This window comes from Scatophagus argus, chromosome 16, assembly GCF_020382885.2.
Source record: "Scatophagus argus isolate fScaArg1 chromosome 16, fScaArg1.pri, whole genome shotgun sequence".
NCBI classification, from domain to species: domain Eukaryota; kingdom Metazoa; phylum Chordata; class Actinopteri; family Scatophagidae; genus Scatophagus; species Scatophagus argus.
In genome coordinates, this window is record NC_058508.1 from 7,811,373 (window position 1) to 7,831,284 (window position 19,912).

The 19,912-nt window shown below is 39.1% G+C and overlaps 2 protein-coding genes across 4 annotated transcripts in view; one reads left to right on the forward strand and one right to left on the reverse strand.

Moving 5' to 3' along the window:
- Window positions 1-3,816, forward strand: part of pvalb6 (parvalbumin 6) — a 37,214-nt gene extending 33,398 nt beyond the window's left edge. For 2 of the 3 annotated variants that reach the window (XM_046416465.1, XM_046416468.1), the window contains exons 2-5: window positions 410-478; window positions 1,279-1,411; window positions 1,549-1,658; window positions 2,212-3,816. In XM_046416465.1, coding sequence (XP_046272421.1) covers window positions 418-478; window positions 1,279-1,411; window positions 1,549-1,658; window positions 2,212-2,237 — 330 coding nt within the window. In that variant the 5' untranslated portion in view covers window positions 410-417 and the 3' untranslated portion in view covers window positions 2,238-3,816. The remainder of the gene's footprint in view (window positions 1-409; window positions 479-1,278; window positions 1,412-1,548; window positions 1,659-2,211) is intronic. The other variant, XM_046416467.1, reaches the window with a different exon arrangement.
- A 1,239-nt stretch (window positions 3,817-5,055) lies between these two features.
- baiap2l2a (BAR/IMD domain containing adaptor protein 2 like 2a) lies at window positions 5,056-19,461 on the reverse strand. Its single transcript, XM_046416509.1, has 15 exons — window positions 19,329-19,461; window positions 17,469-17,607; window positions 16,926-17,001; window positions 15,089-15,175; window positions 13,848-13,909; window positions 13,663-13,734; window positions 13,302-13,382; window positions 13,064-13,195; window positions 12,112-12,210; window positions 11,099-11,168; window positions 10,080-10,281; window positions 9,779-9,844; window positions 8,690-8,870; window positions 6,452-6,492; window positions 5,056-5,987 (listed from the first exon to the last, which is right to left on the reverse strand). Exons 2-15 carry the CDS (start codon window positions 17,520-17,522, stop codon window positions 5,906-5,908), a joined length of 1,305 nt encoding a protein of 434 aa, XP_046272465.1. The 5' UTR covers window positions 17,523-17,607; window positions 19,329-19,461; the 3' UTR covers window positions 5,056-5,905.
- Between the last annotated feature and the right edge of the window lie 451 nt (window positions 19,462-19,912).

The window sequence follows — 19,912 nt, forward strand, 5'->3', positions numbered from 1 at the left end:
TATCATAGATAAAATGGACAACACTGCTATGCACACCATGCTGTCCATTTGATCCCCTCCTGTTCCCCCTTTTCCTCAGTCTTTTCTTTAATTTTGAAGACCATGGTACAACATCCTGCAAACGCAGAACTAAACCTCCTTTCCCTCCTTCTTCTTCTCTTTCTTTACATTTGTCACTTCTTCCCGTCCCTCTCTCTGCCACCCCCCCCCCCCCCCGACTATGACTAATTCTCTTTATCACTCCTCACCTTCTTCTCCCATGCCCTGGTTTCCTGCTCCATTTCTAGAGTGTCACCAGTGTAATATGATAATGTCTCCAAGTTCTCTCTGGCTTCTAGTGACCTTGTTTTTAACCTTGTCCCCTCTCTGTCCTTCTCTTCTTTCTTGTCTCTCCCTCTGTTTGATCCAGCAGCTAAGATGGCAATGAGCAGCATCCTCAACGCTGATGACATCAAGAAAGCTCTAGATGCATTTGCAGGTAAAACACTTATCATGGGGGCGGCACGGTGGTGCGGCGGTTAGCACTGTTGCCTCATAGCAAGAGGGTTCCAGGTTCGAATCCCGGTCTGGGCCCTTCTTCGTGGAGTTTGCCTGTGTGGGTTTTCTCTGGGTACTCTGGCTTCCTCCCACAATACCAAAAACATGCACATTAGGTTAATTGGCTACTCTACATTGTTTTAATTATTCAAATTTTGTTACATGAAATCATGTCTTGCCCATCATTTTGGCCTGGCACATGGCTGAAAATACTATACTACTCATGAGCCTTAGCCACTGCTGTTTATGGGAAAAAAGGAACGGTCTTCTGAAACAGCATTCCCAGCTTTGCAACTGTAGATCACTAATGAAAGAAAAACATTCAAAACATCAAAAAATGAAGTCATGCATAAAACTATTGAATACATTTTCTTTTACAGTTTCTTCTACATGCCTGTAGTTAATGTTGGCATGTATAGAGCAGGCAGACAGGAAATGCATGGAGCTTCATGACCCAGAACTGATGGGTCCTCTGGCAAACACATGTTCTCAGTCTATAACTGTCACACTGTTAGAAGGCTACCGAACTACAATTAAATCTTTGCCTCTGGGTCTCATCTCTCAGATCAACTCAGGGAAAGCAACTTAAATTTAACTTAATGCCTCTACTGGCTGTGTGTGGGATTTCAAGCCCATTATCTTTGGAAAGAAAAATGTAAGTCTGCAATAAGTGTCAAACATCTGAGGTTAACATTTTGGAGTACTTGTAAGTAGTGACATTTTGCATCTGTGTGTGTGCAGTTGCTGACTCCTTTGACCATAAGAAGTTTTTTGAGATGGTGGGTCTGAAAGCCAAGTCTTCTGATGATGTGAAGAAAGTCTTCACTGTGTTGGACGCTGACAACAGCGGCTTCATTGAGGAGGAGGAGCTCAAGTAAGTCACCCACTCACCAACACACACACACATACACATACACACAAACCCCAAAAGATGCAACAATTGATGTTTCTGCACATTAAACATTAGTGTTCTGTGACATCGTTCTATTCTGCTTTTCTGTCCCTGGTCAGATTTGTCCTGAAGGGTTTCGCCAAAGATGGCAGGGACCTGACAGACAAAGAAACCAAAGCATTTTTAAAAGCAGCCGACAAGGATGGAGATGGCAAGATTGGAGTCGATGGTAAGAATCAAATTCCATTAGTGGGAGTGTCGCGAGATCGCACAAATAGAAACATAAACAGAATGTAGAACAAAAGTCACTGAAAGACACACAGGCCGTCTTCATTTATTGGTCACACACTAAGACTGTAGCTTCACTCTAGATTCATTTTCCTACAAAATATAAAAGCAGACATGTAGTGGTCCTAATAAACCCCTGATAAAAAAAACCAAATCAGAATCAGAAAAGACTTTATTGCCATTGTAAGTGAAGAGGTTTCACATTACTAGGAATTTGTCTTGGTGATTGGTGCATACATAGACCGTAACAAGTAACATATAATAGAAGAATAAAATAAAATAAAAATAAAATAGAATAAGGTAACACCAAATAAAATAAAGTAAGTAAAATAAATATGTTTCTGGAGGTAGTCCAAAAGTGAGGTAGTGCAGGGTGGAGTATAGTGCAAGTGGGTGAGGTAAACAGTGCAAAATGAACAGCAGGTGGGTAATGACATGAGCATTACCCACCTGATAAACCTAAAAGCCTTTGTTTTTTTCTTCCTCTCTTGCAGAGTTTACTTGGCTTGTGAAAGAATAAAACATCATCTAGTGCGACTGACTAGATGATTCAAGATCACCTCCTAACCACCGCTACATCCTGACAGCTGCTGGGCCCCTCTTCCTCCCCGGCACCCACACCTCAGCTGCCCACTCCAACTGCAGGCGATTCCTGCTACACACACTCCTCTTCCTCACCCTCTCCCACACTGCTGTCTTCACTTAATGCAATGCTGCACTATAGGAAGTAAGCTGTGGTGTGCTGGCCCTCACACACACACCCTCAAATGTCCTCATTGCTATTTTCATCCTATTTATTTATCCTTTTTATACTAACTGTTCTTGTTTCTGTTTATGTATAGGTATAAGACATCCCTGCAGGAATAAAGCTCACATTTTAATGCATAAAGTAGATATTCAAAGTTAACAGAGATTATAAGAGAAAGACCTTCATTTCCCTCTGTATTTACCCTCTTTCTTAACTCTTCATTTTCTTATTTTCTTAGCCAAATCTTCCTCTTGCTTTTCTTTCTTTCTCTCCCTTTTCTTTCTTTCTTTCTTTCTTTCTTTTTTATTTTCATTGTCTCTCCTCTCTATTGATTTCACTTATGGTACTGTTCCCTTCCTCCCATTCGCTCTGTCCCTCCCACACCATTACCTCCACCCATCCATCCATCCATCTATCTATCTATCTATTCATCCCTCTCTCCTCTGGTAATGAGCTGTTGTAAAACATACCAAAAGAAGAAAGAGGTTAAGCTGTGAAAGAATCAAATAAAATGTAAAAAAAAAACCCCAAAGCCTCCAGAACACTGACTCACTAAGACTCTTCTGTTAATTCTTTGCTCTGATGTGATTCTTCTTTCTCTTTTTCCTTTCAATCTAGCTCCCATTTTCTCCTTCCTTTCTCTATTTTGCTGTCACTTTTACTCTTATCAAGCAGAACAAGCAGAACATATCTTGACAGGAATCTCATAATGTATAAAGGGTGTACTTTAAAAAGTGAGAAGGTCAAAATTAGCCTTCAGTGTCATTTGCTAGTATTCATTAGCACTGGCTGAGTCTTCTAAGCAGTGTCGGGAGAAACAAAAATTAAGACTCTCTCTGAGGAGCGTCACTCTGCCAGCCTTTTCTTTGCAGGCCATGCTGCATTATGGATGCAACTTCAGTGAAAAACAAAAAGGAGGCGGAGGACACAATATTCCACTTGCCAAAGCATCTTTACTCAGAAATGCTGCGCTAGTTTAACAGAACCATGCTGTCAAACCATTAACAGAATTGGATTCACACTAAGGTTCAATTTGGGTTAAATATCCCCTGTGGAGGGCCCAAACAGGCATCGCGGGAATCCTGATCTTCTTTAGCAGGCCATTTCACTGCCTGAGCAAATAAATACACGTGTGGCTTAGGGGCTATCACTTAAACTGTTCAGTGTAGTGTGTGTAGTTCAGACAAGCTCATTATTGGTCCCAACAGACTGTCAGGAGAGTGAGGGTTTATTGGAAGTGGCATGTAGTCATCTTTAACCTGTGATGAAGTGCAACATATGCTCCTAACTGTGTGACAGATAAGAGTGTGACTTACTTTAAAGGGCTCTGATAACATTTTCTCAACCAGATTTGTAGTACGAGTGAGGGGTTCAACATGAAAAATTTTCTGTCTTTAGTTTTTGTCCATGCTCTTCTCACTGGTCTGAAGTGGGTGGGCCTTTGTTGAAATAAGACAGTGTCACATACTTATAAAATTTAAACCAGAATCTGATGACAGTTTGGGCCTGATCAGACTGAAAGCATTTTGCAAGCTGCAAAACACTGGCACAAAGCACTGCCTTTTAATGAAGGCTTCAATTAAAAAAAGAAAAGATGAGTGGTGAAAGTTTTTTGTTGTTGCTGTTGTTTCTAAGAACCCACGAAATCATGTGTCATTAACATAACCACAAGCACATAAAAAAAAGAGATCTAACCTTTAATTTTTGACTGAAGTAGCTACCTTCCTATAGTTAGCAGATATTTAGTTAGCCAGCTAAACCTCCACATAAAAAATGGATGGACGTCATTTGGTTTGTCTCTGATTGAGGAGGAAAAGCTTAACACATCAGTATCATCAGCTGGTCCGGGAGCTTTGCCTGGATAATGGACAGGTTTAGTCAGGGACAGCTTGACAATCCGCTGTGAATCATTGGATCCTCATCACAAAAGTGACCACTAACCGCAGACAGTGTATTGGACCTGCTGAGTGGCTGAGTATTTGTCTGTGGTAATTTATATTTGTGTTAATGTCATCATTATCTTGTGGGTTTTGTTGAAAATGAGCCAACATTAGCTTAACACCAAGCAGGAGCTGCATGCTATCAGTTAACTGTTAGTGCAGTTTCAGTTAATAAAAACAACTTACCTGAAATTTGCCTCCATGCCTGCTGTTTTCTTTTTAAATCACGGTAACTAAGTTGGTAAAGTCAGTGTTGTTTTCAAGCTGTAAACTGTTACCTCAGTTTATCTAACTGGACAATGGGAAAAGAGCACCAGTGAAAGTTTGTTCAGCTTCATGCAACAAAAATGCTCTTCCAAAATTCTGAGTCATTCAGAGCTTCTTAAACACACCCAAGGCAATAACTGCCCATAAACATAAACAACTGGAAAAAGAGACCTCTGGCTGCAAAAACTGCACTTTCTGATCAGGCCCTCGGTGGGTTGTTTGGTTCATTTCAGACAAGTGGCTCGATCAAACACAGTCCTGATGAAGCAGATTAGTGTCTCAGAGACAAATACCAATGATTTGAAATCAGCCTGTCAGAGGCTTTAACTCATGATGTAATACCAATAAGTTTATGATGTAAATACTTACAATTTTATTCTCGTTAGATACTATACTACAGTTAGCATCACCATTATTACATAAGCAAAACATGCCATCTGCAATAATATGAAACAACCTGGCTAAAGTAATTATGTGATGCTATAACAATGGTAATAAATTATCTATGAATGCACTGCATTTTTCATTACATTTCTGGCTTAGACATTTTATCCTATTTTTTGCATGATATTACATTACCTGCCAGAGGTTACATTTTCATTTTCTACAAGTCATTTCCCAAAGTAAATTAGTAATGCAATTAATATTTATAGCAAAGGACTTAATTCAGCAGACCATGTAGAGAGAAATGGCAAGGATGCAATACAACAGCAATAAAAATCAAAACATAAAAACAGATTACAGAAGCAGCTACGTACATGGCATCATGCATCCATCACTGATCCATAAATGACAGAAGTTACATAAAAAATAAACTATAAAGCAACATGTTCTTAGCACTCATTCCCAACATCAGCTGTACACTATATACAAATCATAGATGGTTATCATGTATTTCTGATATCCACGTAATGCAAATGTCAGGATTTCAGTGCCACAAACCAAGCACTTTGTATCAGTTTAGATTTAAGATGGAAAGGTCAGTGCAAATAATACACACATTTGTGATTAATTCTTACTGTTGCACAAATCACAATACCAGAGTTAATTATAAAAAAGACTATATTTAGCAAGATCTAAACAAGAATGTATAGCTACAGTCCTTGCGCAAAATTTTCTTTCTCCATGTTCAGAAGGGCGTTGGTTGACAAAAAACCTCCACTCACAGTCCACTTACTTTTGACCACACTGCTATCCCCAATGTCAAGAATGAACTAAGTGAAAACGTTTGTTTCATCGTCGATTAAGACGTGGGGCTGATCTGTCATCGGTGAGTGTGGGCTTCAGCTTAATTGTGGCAAACGGGTTGGTACCCCTTCAAAAAAGAGAAAAGTAAAGAAAAAAAAGGAAATTGGAAAAATTGGAAGAGGAGAAAATGACAGAAACAGTGGTTTCCAATATCAGAGAATACTGTGGCGTCTTTCAGCCCTACTGTACAGGTTATAACAAAAGAAATAAGCTCGATATTTCAAAGTGTACAAGCATCATCTAACAAAATGCTCACCTGAATTGGGAGTGAGAGTGGCAGCGATAGTTAGGGCTCCCAAATGGCTATAACTGAAATGGTTTCAGTACTAAACTGCACTTCAAACTCTAATGGAAAGAAAGCAATTCCCTGCCATTTAGATCGCTGCCCTCATCTATTGTTCTCTGATTCAATGGGTTCATGATATACTTCAAAAAATATCATTAGTTTCTGTAGAAGAGAACATGAGTGGCCCCCATTTAAGCCTTTCACAATCTGTCCACGCTTTCAAACCAGAGCCATATTAATCTTACCTTGGGAAGAGTTCTGGTGGTGATCCATGTGATTTTGATCCCTGTAGAAAAAGATACGAGAAAGGTATGGGTAGGTGAAGGTCAAAACCAAAATGCAAAATGTAGACACATGCACTAATGGAGGCCCTTTGGCCCTCTCCGTTCCTCCCACAAGCTGCTCACTGATGTTTTGCTTCAGGCACCCCCACACACACACTTCAGAGTTTGTCCAGTTGACACAAAATGCAAACTCACCTTTATACAATAAAAATGGACAAGGGAGCAACAGAGACCACACAGAGACATCATAAAAATTTCCATATAATGATAAATCTGCTTTGTCATTTGCACTTTTGGCTGAAGAAGAAGATTTATACCTAAATACTTTGCACTGTCACTGAAAGCAGTACAAATTTCCATTATCAGTGTGTTTTGCGCTTTAATGAACAATTGACTTGTTAATGAAGTGTTTATTGAGATGAAATGTAGGAGCAGAGTCTGGCTGATGGAAATGGTGGAGGGATATGAAGGCTGTGGTGTGAGGAAGGCTTCAGGAAGGATCTTCCATTGTCACGCTTGTTGTCCCTTAAATGCAACAGCCATTTGGAGTAATAGTGTAATGTCATAAATCACTTTAAAATCAATTATTTTATAAAACTAAATATCACATCTAATGAGGGTCATTTGTTACCTTATGCACCTGTCTATCAAAATCTCTCTGCATGTAGAAACAGGAATGCTATTTAAACCACTGTGTGCCTGAATAGCACCAAAGAGAAAAGACATAATATCACACTGTAGCGCCTTGAAGCTTATGTGACTAACCTATTCAGTCACATGGACTTCAAATAGGTCCTCACTTCAGCAGACTCAAGTTACAGCAAGCCAAAACAAGAACACGCATGCATGCGCACAACCATCTCAACCACACACCATCAGCAGCTGGAGCTTCCTCCCTGCATCCACCAGAAAGAGGGTTGTGGTGCCATTGAGAACAGCACCTTGCCACAGTGCATCTGCTGGACAGACTGGGACATACATCACAGATTTACATTCTATATCTCATGAGAGCTGTCCCATATCCGTTGTCCAACTTCACCGAGGAGAACACAAAGGTGTTCAGTTTCACTAACATTTATGTTGGCTCAGTTTCCCCAAATTGCTTTGAATTTGTCCCCGCTTGGTGTCAAATGATTTCATAGAACTTTTTAATAAAGTCAAGAGCAAACCCAACCTGCGACAGTACCACTTTCTAATAAAGTACCTTTTATGACTCAGCTCAGTTTAATTTTGTGGTTTTCATAAAAACATGCAAAGTAAAGTGCTTCATAGAGCAAGATAAAAACAGCACAGACAAAAAGGGAAAACTAAATACAGTAGCAACAGTAAATACACTTTTGCAAGCCTTAAGAAATGACAAAAACAAAGTGTAAATGTAAATAAATACGGGTAAAAAAAATAAACACAAGGGATATAAAATATCAAAACCAGTTACTTAACATCTAAGGCAACAATTGACATGGCACCTTAAATAAATACCAGGTTGTCCCTCAGATCCTGAGACAGACCAGAGACTTGAGGACCACAGTAGTCAAAAACTAACTTCTCGTGTGCTTATGATGAAAAATTAAAGGACTGCCAGTTGTAATTAATGACATTATTTGTGGTTAATGAGTAATTTACTAATGCTCTGCAGGTCAATAACGAGCCAATAATGAAAACAACTTCTGGGTTGTCAGGTGGTACGAAACAGTTTCAGAAAAGCTGGACTAAAATCAATTTAGAAACAGCTTAATAACACTATAACTGCAGATGTGGCGGATTAAAACCCTTTATTAATGACTCATTATCTTTAATAACCAACCCTTAAAATTTTAATTTCAATAAAAAGGATAAACACCAAACAACAATATTTCCCACAAGCTGGTACCCCAAAAAATTTTTCTTATTGATGAGTTAGAATTGATCTAAAAAATCTTAAAAATGGGTTAGTGACCACTGATAGATCATCAGGTACAATTCTACAGAAAATTTTACTAAAGGTGCCTTTTTTAATAAAGACAGCAGAAGAAGAAAAATATATTTTTGAGGTAATTTTTTTGAGATGTTTGAGGTCCCAAAAAACTCAATTTCAGTGTCCATTTAAAGACCACATTTAAAAAAAAAAAAAAAAAAAAAAAGATTGATAATCTTTCAATAGGGAGGGGGAGATAACTGATTAATACGAGCCACACTGATCGATGAGTCAGGCAGGCTTACCTTGTTTACTGAATAAGACTCAGCCCCTCTGTCAGAAGTAGGTGAGACTGGCTCATGCTGTCTATTTGAAGAAAGAGACGGAGTTGGCGGTGGAGGTGGAGGGGGCGGGCCTCCGCTGGGGTTTCTGCTTTGTGGTTGGTCGAGCAGGCTGCTCATGCTGCTGCTGCTTCGGAGTGTGGAGCTTTTGAAATGACAATAAAATTTAATTTGCTTAAGAACTATGGTGTGGTTGAATGCTGTTACTATAAGCTGTTTTGGAAAAGTGTAATTTATAGTATCAGATTTGTACCAAAAAATATAGTGTTAACTGTTCTTTTCAAAGTGAGTCAGATTTAACATCAAATACAGAGCATTTAGCATGTGTGATTTGCATTAACGTTCACATTATAGGCATCATGGCATGTGTCCACAGTGACTGAGCAAAGTTCTATTTTAAAACTTACTGGTTTTCCTCACAGCTATGGGTCACCCAAATATCTTAAATAGTTCATGTTATTATTCCAGGCCTGAGTTTCTGCTGACCCTCTTTTAAAAATGTTGGGCCCATAAAACAATAAGGACAGCCTGGGGAAACTGCAAAATGTATTGTGTTCTAAGATTAAAGACAAACGTGCAGAAGATTTAGTTTTTGGTTTAAAATTGGTTGCAAATAAAAAAAATATTTTTTTCAGTGAACACTGACATAAAGTTCTTTGGACTGAGGGAGGCATACAAACACAAGGCAGTGTGACCACCAGATTCAAAGCCACTTCTTGTGAGGTAGCAGTGTTCAAAATGCTTTTTCATTTTAAAAATCATAATAAAAATAGGTAGCTGTCAGTTAGTGAGTTTTAGAGGTGCTGAAGGGCAGATTTTGTTCCCTTCAGACAGAGCCAGACCAACTGTTCTTCCTGTTTCCAGTCTTTATTCTCAGCTAAGCTAACCTGTTTCTGCCTGTAGTTTAATATTTGTGGTGAACTTAACCTGTATTCTAATGCTGGAAGCAGCATTAGAATGAACCATGATGTATGGCATAGTAGGATTCAGTAAGACACATCAATACATTTCTAGCCTGATATACTTCTGGAACACATTGTATTGGATGTTTACCGAGAGCTGCTTATCTGTGGAGGATCATCCACTGCTTCCACATAGGAGCCTGGAAACCATCCCTGACTGAAAACAGCACAGTCACAAAGTAAAGACAAGCTTGTGGATTAGCTGTTAATGTTCATTTACTGAATGGTAGCAATGTTTAACAGTAAGACAGAAACAGAAACTTGACAGACAGACAGAAGGTAAGCTACTTTCACTTGACAGAGAGACATATTTACAAAGGGCACAGATGGTTAGGCAAGACAGACAGATGCTTCTCCATTCTTACAAACTCTCACAAGAGAACATCACTCACTGTGAAGTGCTCTCAGAACGTCCATATAGCCAGCCCTTCCTGGCCTGTTGCACCAGCACAGTGATCATCTCCCCCTTGGAGAAGGGCAACAGGGTGGAGTTAGAGCCACCAGGATGGTGGGCCACCCGTGCCCTCATGGATCTCCCTCCACCACCACCTCCCACTGACTCCCACTGAGAAATGCTTCCTTGGGGAGATGGGGCTGGAGAGGTGACATATGAAACACACAGGTGTGAATTAGCTGTTAGACCCTCTTAAATGGCAAAGAAAGATCTCTGGGGACACTATTAATTATAAAATAATTATAGTTATGATTTATTCTTTATTCATTATGGACCTGGTATTCATAACTAGCAAATTACTAAGTATCTGTTCCCTATGCATAATTATTTTGCCTGGATGGCAGGGGATGCAATTCATTGAATCATACCAATAGAGTGACATTGTTTTTCTCTCCAGAGAGCATCAGTTGGGCTGCTGTGCTACAGACAATAAGCTTGCTGCATGCAGTGCTTTAGAAAGGCAAAAGTAGAACATAAGTGGAATAGCTATTTAGTATTCTAGAGATTGTTGATTGTCTGTTGCTGTATCTATTTTTATTCTAGATAAGCAAGCCAAATAATTAGGCAGACTTTCTGCAGAGGAAAATAGAAATGAGGAGGTATGAAAGTGCATGATGTGAAAAATTATGAGGATGGAGAGAAAGATAGAAGAGTGAGGGGGAGAGAAACAGAAATAAAAGGCTTAAAGAATGATAAAGCGGGGAGGGGGTGGAGTGAGGGCAAAATGAGCTCTGATATGCAGACTGAGGCATTATAGGCTGTGAATGATTTTCAGACAACACTGAATATTACAGACAGGCTTTCATTCTAGCATGAAAAATGAGGGACTAAAGTCAAATCAAACTGTTTTTTTAATGAAATGGTTGTTAGGTTGTCTGTATTCAACTACAGTGTCACTTAAGTGATATATGTAGAGTTTTGGGATGAGGTTGTGCTCATATTACAGCTCACACTCACCTCTTGATGGGATGTTGCCGAGGGTCATTTCCTCTCTGTTCTTTCTGGTGTCCTCCTCCTTCATCCTCATCTGCAAAATTAGATGCAGCGTCGATACATCTGGTAAACACGAGGATTAACTAGTATAATAAACAACAACAACAGCCCGAGAGTGAGCGGTTAATGTTTTCTTAAACAGGCCGCTTATGGCAGTGCATCTCCTATATATTACACTGAGTACTGTTTATCACATGCGACTGCTGAAGCGCAACTCAAATGTCTGTCCAAACTGGCTCACAGGTTTCACTCTGTTATAAGTGAGGATAAATCCCACGGCAAACCAAAACAAACACAGAATCCATGTTAATCCTCTGCTTGTTATTACAGTAGGATGTGCATATGTGGGCTTCACAAGCCCGTCACCTTGCAATGAGGAACAGACTGAAACTGACAGGGTTTATCTCGGGGGCGTCTTTGTTGTTTACTTGAATCGTAATTGTAGTCTTCATGCAAAGAACCATATGGTTTCAGTTTGTGAATTATCCATGGCGTTAATCCTGTTGTTTTAAGGTGTACAGATGTCTGAATTCATACTAAAATACTCGTGCATTTATGAAGATGATGTATAAGGTTCAGATTTTGATTCAAGTAAGAGCTTGGACAGGAAAATAGTAATAGCCTTATTATAATTGCATATTGGTTCCTTTCATATCTGAGAAAGTGTAATCTCTGTTCTTCTTTTCAGCTACAGGTTTAATCCTCCTAAGAAAGCTTATTAAGCCTCAGTGCCAGAGTTGTGATTCATCCTGATGGTTTCAAATTAAATCAGGCTCTAACCAGCAGAGGGCACCCTGGTAACAAAAATATCATTACAATAATGCACTGAATTCTCCATAACACAATCTGTGTATGAAATTACTCATTTCTTGATGTAGATAAGACCCACTTCCTCCCGCTTATGTTTTCTTATCTAACATTTGTTTTATGGATTCAGGGAAATTTAGACACTGGAGTTCTGAAACATTCAAACTCACATAGTTGTCCGGAGGAGGTGGTTGTCTGCTCTCGCGTCCTCTCGTGGCGTTCACGTCATTCATCCAGGCATCAGCTTTCTGCTGGAGAGACCCTCCTGTCTACCACACAAACACACATAAACACACATAAATGTAAGATTTTTTTGGGGAAAAAAAATGCCATTACAGGTTAACAGAGTTAACAGTTTATGTTACAGTTAATGGTCAAGTGGCAAAATGAATTCTGATAAATGACATTCATACACATTCCCATGTGTGCTGTGAAAGATGTATTGGGCATTCAACTATCTCATGAGTTTGACGCAAGTACTTTGATGAAGTGAGGCAGATGTGTCAAAATCTCTCAAATTAAAAAAAAAAATCAAAAATCAAAAATCTCTAAATTTTTTATCTGAACAGTTTGACTTATAGTCTCATCATTTTAACTTTTTTATCTCTTAATTTTGACTCTCCATGTGCTTCTCTGTGTTCATCATGATTAACTCCTCACCTTTTTATTAGTTTTCTTTTGAAAATGACCTTCTATAGTTACCTGTTTCATAGCAGGCTCTGCAATAGCCTCATTGTAAAAACTACGGTTTAGTTTCCCCTCACAATAAAAGGCGTCAGTGTGGTCATAAAGAAGTGAGCAGGGAGTCCAGAGTTCAAACAGACGGGCTGTTAGCGGGGTTGCCGTCCCTCTGAAGAAACTGAATCTTTATGTGTAGCTCTGAAGCTGTTGTCTGTCTTGTTATAAAGGAAGGGATCTTCCCTACGGGGATTAATAAAGTTTCACATAATCATTACACATTATTGTGATTCTCTGTTAGTGTGACTTCCTTTTATTGGCCTTCTGACATTCACTACCGTGAGTTGTAAAACAAACCCAACCCATTTGGCACCTGTAGTCAATAAGCCAAAACACACCATGAAATATTGAATTCACAAATGCTATTTGAGGTGAGCTGCATACCTTATTCATGAGGTGGGCGATGGATTGTATCAGGGCACAGTGTTTCTCAGCCAGGAAGCGGTGACGTCTCTCCTCCTCCTTCAGAGCCTCATCATGGCTCTTCCTGAGGAACTGCACATACTCACTACCATCCTGAGGAGACACATATTTGACAGTACATAAATATGTTGTACAAGGACACATCCATATACATAGTGCTGAGTTTTCCTCCAGGGTGGAGAATGACGGGAGCACAAACCTGGTTATATCCTCTCCTAAACTGCCTCTCCAGAGCTGTCGCCAGGCTGTGGACCTCCATCTCATATTGCTTCCTGCTGCCCTGTATGACAGTATTCATGTCACGTCTTTTCCCATTCATTCTAATGGCTCCTTCAGTTTTAATCAGAATGTGTTACTTCTTTATTGTCTGGGAGTTAAGCGACCTATAAATCAATATATGAATTTATCAGATTACTCACTCCATACCTACTCCCATGATACCCCGCAGTTAATAATTTTACTTTCCATTTGGGGAAATAATTATGATATAACAGCTTATCATTCTGTAGGAGCTCCTTTTTGACCTTGTGATGCAGGCCTTTGCTTTGGCCCTCACTCACTGATATGTAATCTTTGTCTGTTTTAATGATGTTGTCCATCTGTTGAATAACCTCCATGCTGAACCAACGAAACTGGAAAAAGACACACCAAGTCATATTAGTCATGACTGAGAAAATGGAGCACACACTTTAAGAGTGTGATCAGAATCTACAGTTGTGATGATTGTAGTGTTGATGTCACTTACGACTCCCTGAAGCTCCAGTGTGAGTCGTTTTTGGCTCTCAGAGACCTGAATCAGGACTTCTCCTTTAAGAAAATAGCATTTCATGTTTGTAAATATACATGCATACACACATACATGTACTGTATATATTACTAGAAATCAATAAAATGACATCATGCGATATTCACATGTTTCTAAACATCAACCGATGATCTAAACAGCTATCAGAATATCTCTGACTTTATTGCTCACTCTCACTCTCTCACACTCACACACACACACACACACACACATACACACCTGCTCATGTTTGTTTAATTTCCAGGTGCAAGAATATTAATTTGTAAAGTAACAAGTAACTAAAGCTATCAGATTATTATAATGAAGTTAAAAGTACAACATTTATATTTCCCTCTGCAATGTGGTGGAGCTGAAGTATAAAGTGGCACGAAAAGTAAAGTTCCTTAAAGCACCTCATACTAACTAAGTACAGTACTTGAGTAAATGTACGTAGTTAAAGTAATTTGTTGCTTGTTTTTCAAAGTCTCAGTGTCTTAATGTTGTTATTAATGGTTTCATCCACTGCTTATTTGAATACGAATATATTAGAACTTGTTCAGTTTCCCTTATCGCTGTCCATGAAATGCATGCTGGGATTCATTTCCTCACAGCGTTAGCACAGTAATTATCCAGTTTGGACCATATATTCAACCCCAGCCACTAAACTGAACACGACACCGTCAGAGCGGCTGGGTTAAGTGAGCGGAGCGCGGCCTGCTGCCTGTCGTCGTCTATTATTCATGTTGTCTGCTAGCGTTTGATACCCGCTCTGCCAGCACACTTGGCTTGAACTCATGTGGAAACAGGCTCTAATAACGCACTGTTTCATAATCTAACTTTGAGCTTAACTGCTGTCATAAATGGAAACCTAATAAGACAGTTCTTCACTTGACCTGAGCCCAGTACAAATGTTAGCTCAGTATGAGCTGGGGGTGAATGTCTTTATGAGTTTCACTTTGATTCTGTAAATTTTCACGCACATCTCACACGCTTACATCAAAGATACAGATTACACATACACTGGGTCTTAGTAATTGTGAAAGGAGCAAAGTAAAGCGTAGCCTGAGGGTAAACTTTGGTCTTCATGATTCAGAAGAACGCTTTAATTAGTTTAAACAATGGCCATAAACAGATCAAAGACTAAACGCTCACATCCTGAGACTGCACAAGCCAGCTGTGCATGAGAGTGTGTTGATACATACCTATTGATTGCGAGGACATGGTGTGGAAAGCCTTCTCTCCAACCTTTGAAAGGGCACTGAAGTAAGCCTCACTTGTAACAGCAAGAGCTACAAAAAAGACAAACCTAATATTCATTTGAAATGCAAATGAATTTGGCACAGTACTAGCAAAGCAGGTAAGTGGAGTGATTAATTACATAAAAAGGAAATGGGAAGGAAATCATTTAACTTATTTAATTATACAAATTCACACAAATAACTCTCCACAACACAGCTGCATAAAATCACAGTGAAATCATTTTTTATATTTTGCTAGAAATACCCTTGAGGTCGGTCTTTGGTCTTTGTTGCTACCTGACACTGCATTTGGACCGTCTGCTGCTGATGTGGCTTCAGTTCGATTATGCTGCTCTACAAAGCCAAGGTAGACTGAGCATTTAGTCAGGATTTTGCTCAGACTATTTTCTGTTTTTTCTTTTAACATGAAATGATCAGCGTCACAGAAATATATAATTTCAAAGAAAACAGAAAGTTAAATTTGCTAACACATCTAAAACCAGGAAAGCCAAGTTTTTTTTAAAGCTGGATGGTGGTTGGCTCAAGGTACATTTACCTTCTTACTTAAACTTCTTGAACTTACAGCTGAACTAGTCCTGTAAAAAGGTAACTATCCTAGCCTAGCAGGGGGGGGCAGTAGCCTAGCCTCATAATCTCAGCTAACGACTAGTGGAAAAGTCCTGATGTTGGTGTGGTTAAATTTCTTTTAAATCGCATGGCTATGTAAAGGTAATGAATAATAAATTAACTTGTTAGATCAATTAAAGGTCATTTTTAAAAAATGATCGATGGAAAGCAATACGATTTACCCAGTTAGTCTGAAAACAGTAACACACGCAAATCCCCCAGCAAAAGTATTTGGGTCTGTTTGACTTTTCTGATGAAAACTCGTTTTTGGACAGATGAGGTAACAGTCAGTGGTAACCAATCAAACACATACACCCTGAGGCTAATGATTTCAGTAATATACACCTACTACATTTCCTTTAATAACAGTGGGAGAGTGTAAACAACTTGCTCTACCAATTTGAAAAATGTTGCATCAATAGGTACTGAATTTTGTGCTACGGCCCTGACTCTGACCACACAACGGCGATTTACAGTGTGTATGCAGGTGGCAAGGAGAGACAACATAATCAGTATTTTACTGTCTGCAGACCATTTGGTGCAGTGGTGCTGCCATGAATTAGGTGCTGATGACTTTGCATTGCAGCTCTTGCATATATTTAACAAACCCCTATATAGCAATATAACGTGTAAAAGCAACACAAGGTAAAACTGCTTCTGTGGCTGATTTTCACTTGCATTTCTACATTTTAAAGGTATTTCATACTCACATTGCACAGGGACTAGAGGTGATTGTGATGTGGATAATTAACACATAAAATAGACACAATGACTTTACATTCAGATTCAATGGCTTATCTTGGCTCTGAAATGACCTCTTCTCATAGAAACAGGCAAGGACAGAGCATAGAAATAAATTCAAAACCTTTAGGCCAGGACTACGTTCAATAAATCTCTGACCCTGTATATGAAAATCAAATCTTAGTTGTGTGGCCTTGTTTGTCTGTACTCATAACAACCACTGCCGGCCTTAGTTACAGGCCCATAAGCAAGACTATAACAGCACCAGGATATTCCCAAGGCTTATGGACTTTGGAATTAGGTGTAGTGAAATAGACAGCTCCCAGAATCTGTGTACTGTCACCATAGTTTGTTTAGTTTATAGCACTTATAAAGGAAGGTATGTGAATTTCTCACACAAATGACCAAAATGTGAGAAATCTTTCAGTCTTACCTTGAAAAGCTTGGATGTAACTGTTACCCAGTGAGACCAGTTTCTGTAGGCTTGGGTTGAACTCCTCCATCAAGCTCTGTTTGGGAAGCACAAACACACACACACACACACACACACTGCAGTTTCTGTCGAATTTTGAAAGTTGGAGAAACTTTAAGACCTAGCTAAAGGAGAATCGATAAAAATCCATCTTTAATTCAATCTGTATTTATGAGCACAAACTCTCCCTCCCAACACCGGAGCACAGACAGCCCACAATTTAAGTCTCTGGTGTTTTCAAGCACAGGAAATACTCCTTGAATTTGAAAGTGACTATGGGAATTTACATTCTGTTTGCCTGGCAGATTACATTAAATACTTAAACTGTTTCTTGTTTTCCAGAAACTTTTCTGAAGTGTCTCTTAAGAGGAAATAACACCACAGGACAGAGCACTTCAACACGTTTTCTAGTCATGTGGTTATTTATTAAACCCATCTGTCTTCCAGGCAAGTTTGTTGTCTAATTTGAGCCTTGAGCCCACACACAAAGTGTCTGTTACTTACCGAGTAAATACCCAAGGTGGAGCGATACAGCTGATCACTATTCATCTGCGACATGTTTATATCCTGAATAGTGCAACCGTCAAAGAACCCTTAAGAATGTCAGCAGGTCTTATATCATCCAGCAAATGTGCCGAAGCCTCTGTGAGAAAGGAGAGTTAATCGTATTGAACTGGACGTGGAGTTGAAGAGAGGAGGCAGCTCATTGCGTTAGCAATCGACACCACTGTGGCCTGAGAAAGACCGGAGTAAATAATTAAACATGGCTCAACTATAAAACACACTGACATATGCTATAAACCATGAATGTCTGGGCGTGTTAGTGTGTGTGTGTGTGTGTGTGTATTTGTGTGTGTTTGTTTGTGCGGTTGCCATAATGTATATTTTATTCAAGGCTGTAACAGAGATCTGTTTTCACCCTATACTGTATCCAGATGGTATACATCTGTATCTTCAGCTGTGGTCATGAATTAATATCATAAAACAGCTGAGTGCTGTAGTTTTCTACCAATATTATTTAAGGAGTAAATGGTGTTAGGAGACTATTTTCAGGTGCATTTGGTGTATTTAAGAGTATTTACAACAGCAGGATGGTGATAGTGGCACTGATACTCATGTTCCTCATATCATATTCTGTTGCATGTCATGTAACAGTAACATGTCTTCCAGTGCAAAGGTTCGACTCAGATTAGTTGTTATGTCTCGACTTCAGCTCAGAATAATTTACTGTATATCAAGCTGTGGGTGCACGGAGAATACATGTTAGTAGAATCACTTCATTGTTCACTTTGTGTTTTTGAGGGATTTATAGACAAAAAAAATGGGCTTAAGCCCAGTTGTTGGTCACATAGAAATGTGTTGTATTTAGTGTGTCCAACTGAATTGTGTTGTCCATAAAAATCTACATTAGTAGTTTTCTTATGCAGACAGAAGGGCTTGAAAATGGCTTGCACAGATCATCATGGCATTGGCATTGATTCTGAGGAAAGTGAAAGTGGAAAACGTGTCTCCTAAGCACAAGGAGATGAAAAGAAACTGCATCATAACTGGAGTCTACAAGCTAAATTATCTGTATGTACAGGAAAATTTTTTAAGAAAAAAATCATTGTTGCTGGTGCCTCTGTGTGAACAGCATCCCATCTGTAACCTGTTTTTATACTCTGTCCTTTGTGAGGGTCTTTATGATGAAGTTGATTCATATTTGTCATTGTTATTCATATTTTTGTCAATCATATTATTGTAATTTGAGTCTATTTTGTACACTCTACTATTGTTGTATATCTGTTGGGAGTTTTTCCTGATCTGAATCGAGGGTTTAACGACAGAGTGTACAGATCGTAAAGCGCTTTGAGGCAAGTTTATACATTTGGGGATATAGAAATTTATTTGACACAAAGTGAGAATATTTTGGAACCCATGACTTTTTGAATCCCAATCCTTTAACACCATAATATCACTAACATTCCTCATTTTTGATTGGTTCATGGAGCATTAAGTGATCATATGTGCTAAAAATCCTGTAATCCTCATACTTTAATCACCTTAGATGTCAAAATCCTACTTGTGCAAATTGTACAAGGACAAAAAGGAGCAGCAGTGTCCCTGCATTTTCACATGAAATACAGAAAAGAGATTTGCTCTGACATATTAGAGCAAAACTTCGCCAGTGAAGGGAAAGTCATTGATTTCTTTTCTTTACTTCAGCGATCATATTTTGGCGCCAGGCTTATTACCCAACCCCCCATTGCCAAGCTGAAATGCACACTGCTGGGAGCTGCGTTCGACCCGCAGCTCTGATGGATTTACTATTATCAAACTGTAGATTTTTTTCTTTCTCTGACATGTTAGAGTCAGTGAACTCACCCTGAACTCCCAGAAGAGAACTGTAGGCGACACGTGGACGGTGATGTGTTCCCTGTGGTGTGCTAAGAGGAATGATTGTATCTCACTCTATTCAATGCACATGTGTTAGGAAGATTCCGTAAAGGAAACCTTTGAGTCCTAGATTAAATGTTTACAGTGGAACAGATAACAGACCGGCCAGAGGGGAGGGCAGAGAGGGAGACAGAGAGACAGAGGGAGAGAGAGGGAGAGGGAAGAGTGAGAGAGACAGAGAGAGAGAGAGAGAGACAGAGAGAGAGAGAGAGACAGAGAGAGACAGAGAGAGAGAGAGAGAGAGAGAGAGAGACTTGTACACTAGATGGCACCATCAACTAACTGGAGACATGACTGGAATTTTAAACAGCATAATAACACTTATTTAATCTCTTTCTTGTTCTCTGTTCTTCTTTTCTCTCAATAAAATTATATTAAATTTGGTTCAATATCTCAGGTGTTGGTGCAAACATCCCCTCTAACACAGTCTTAAATAAGAAGCTGATGTATATGGATATGGTGTGACCTATTGAGTCATGATATAGTAAAATATTATATATTAGGATCACATT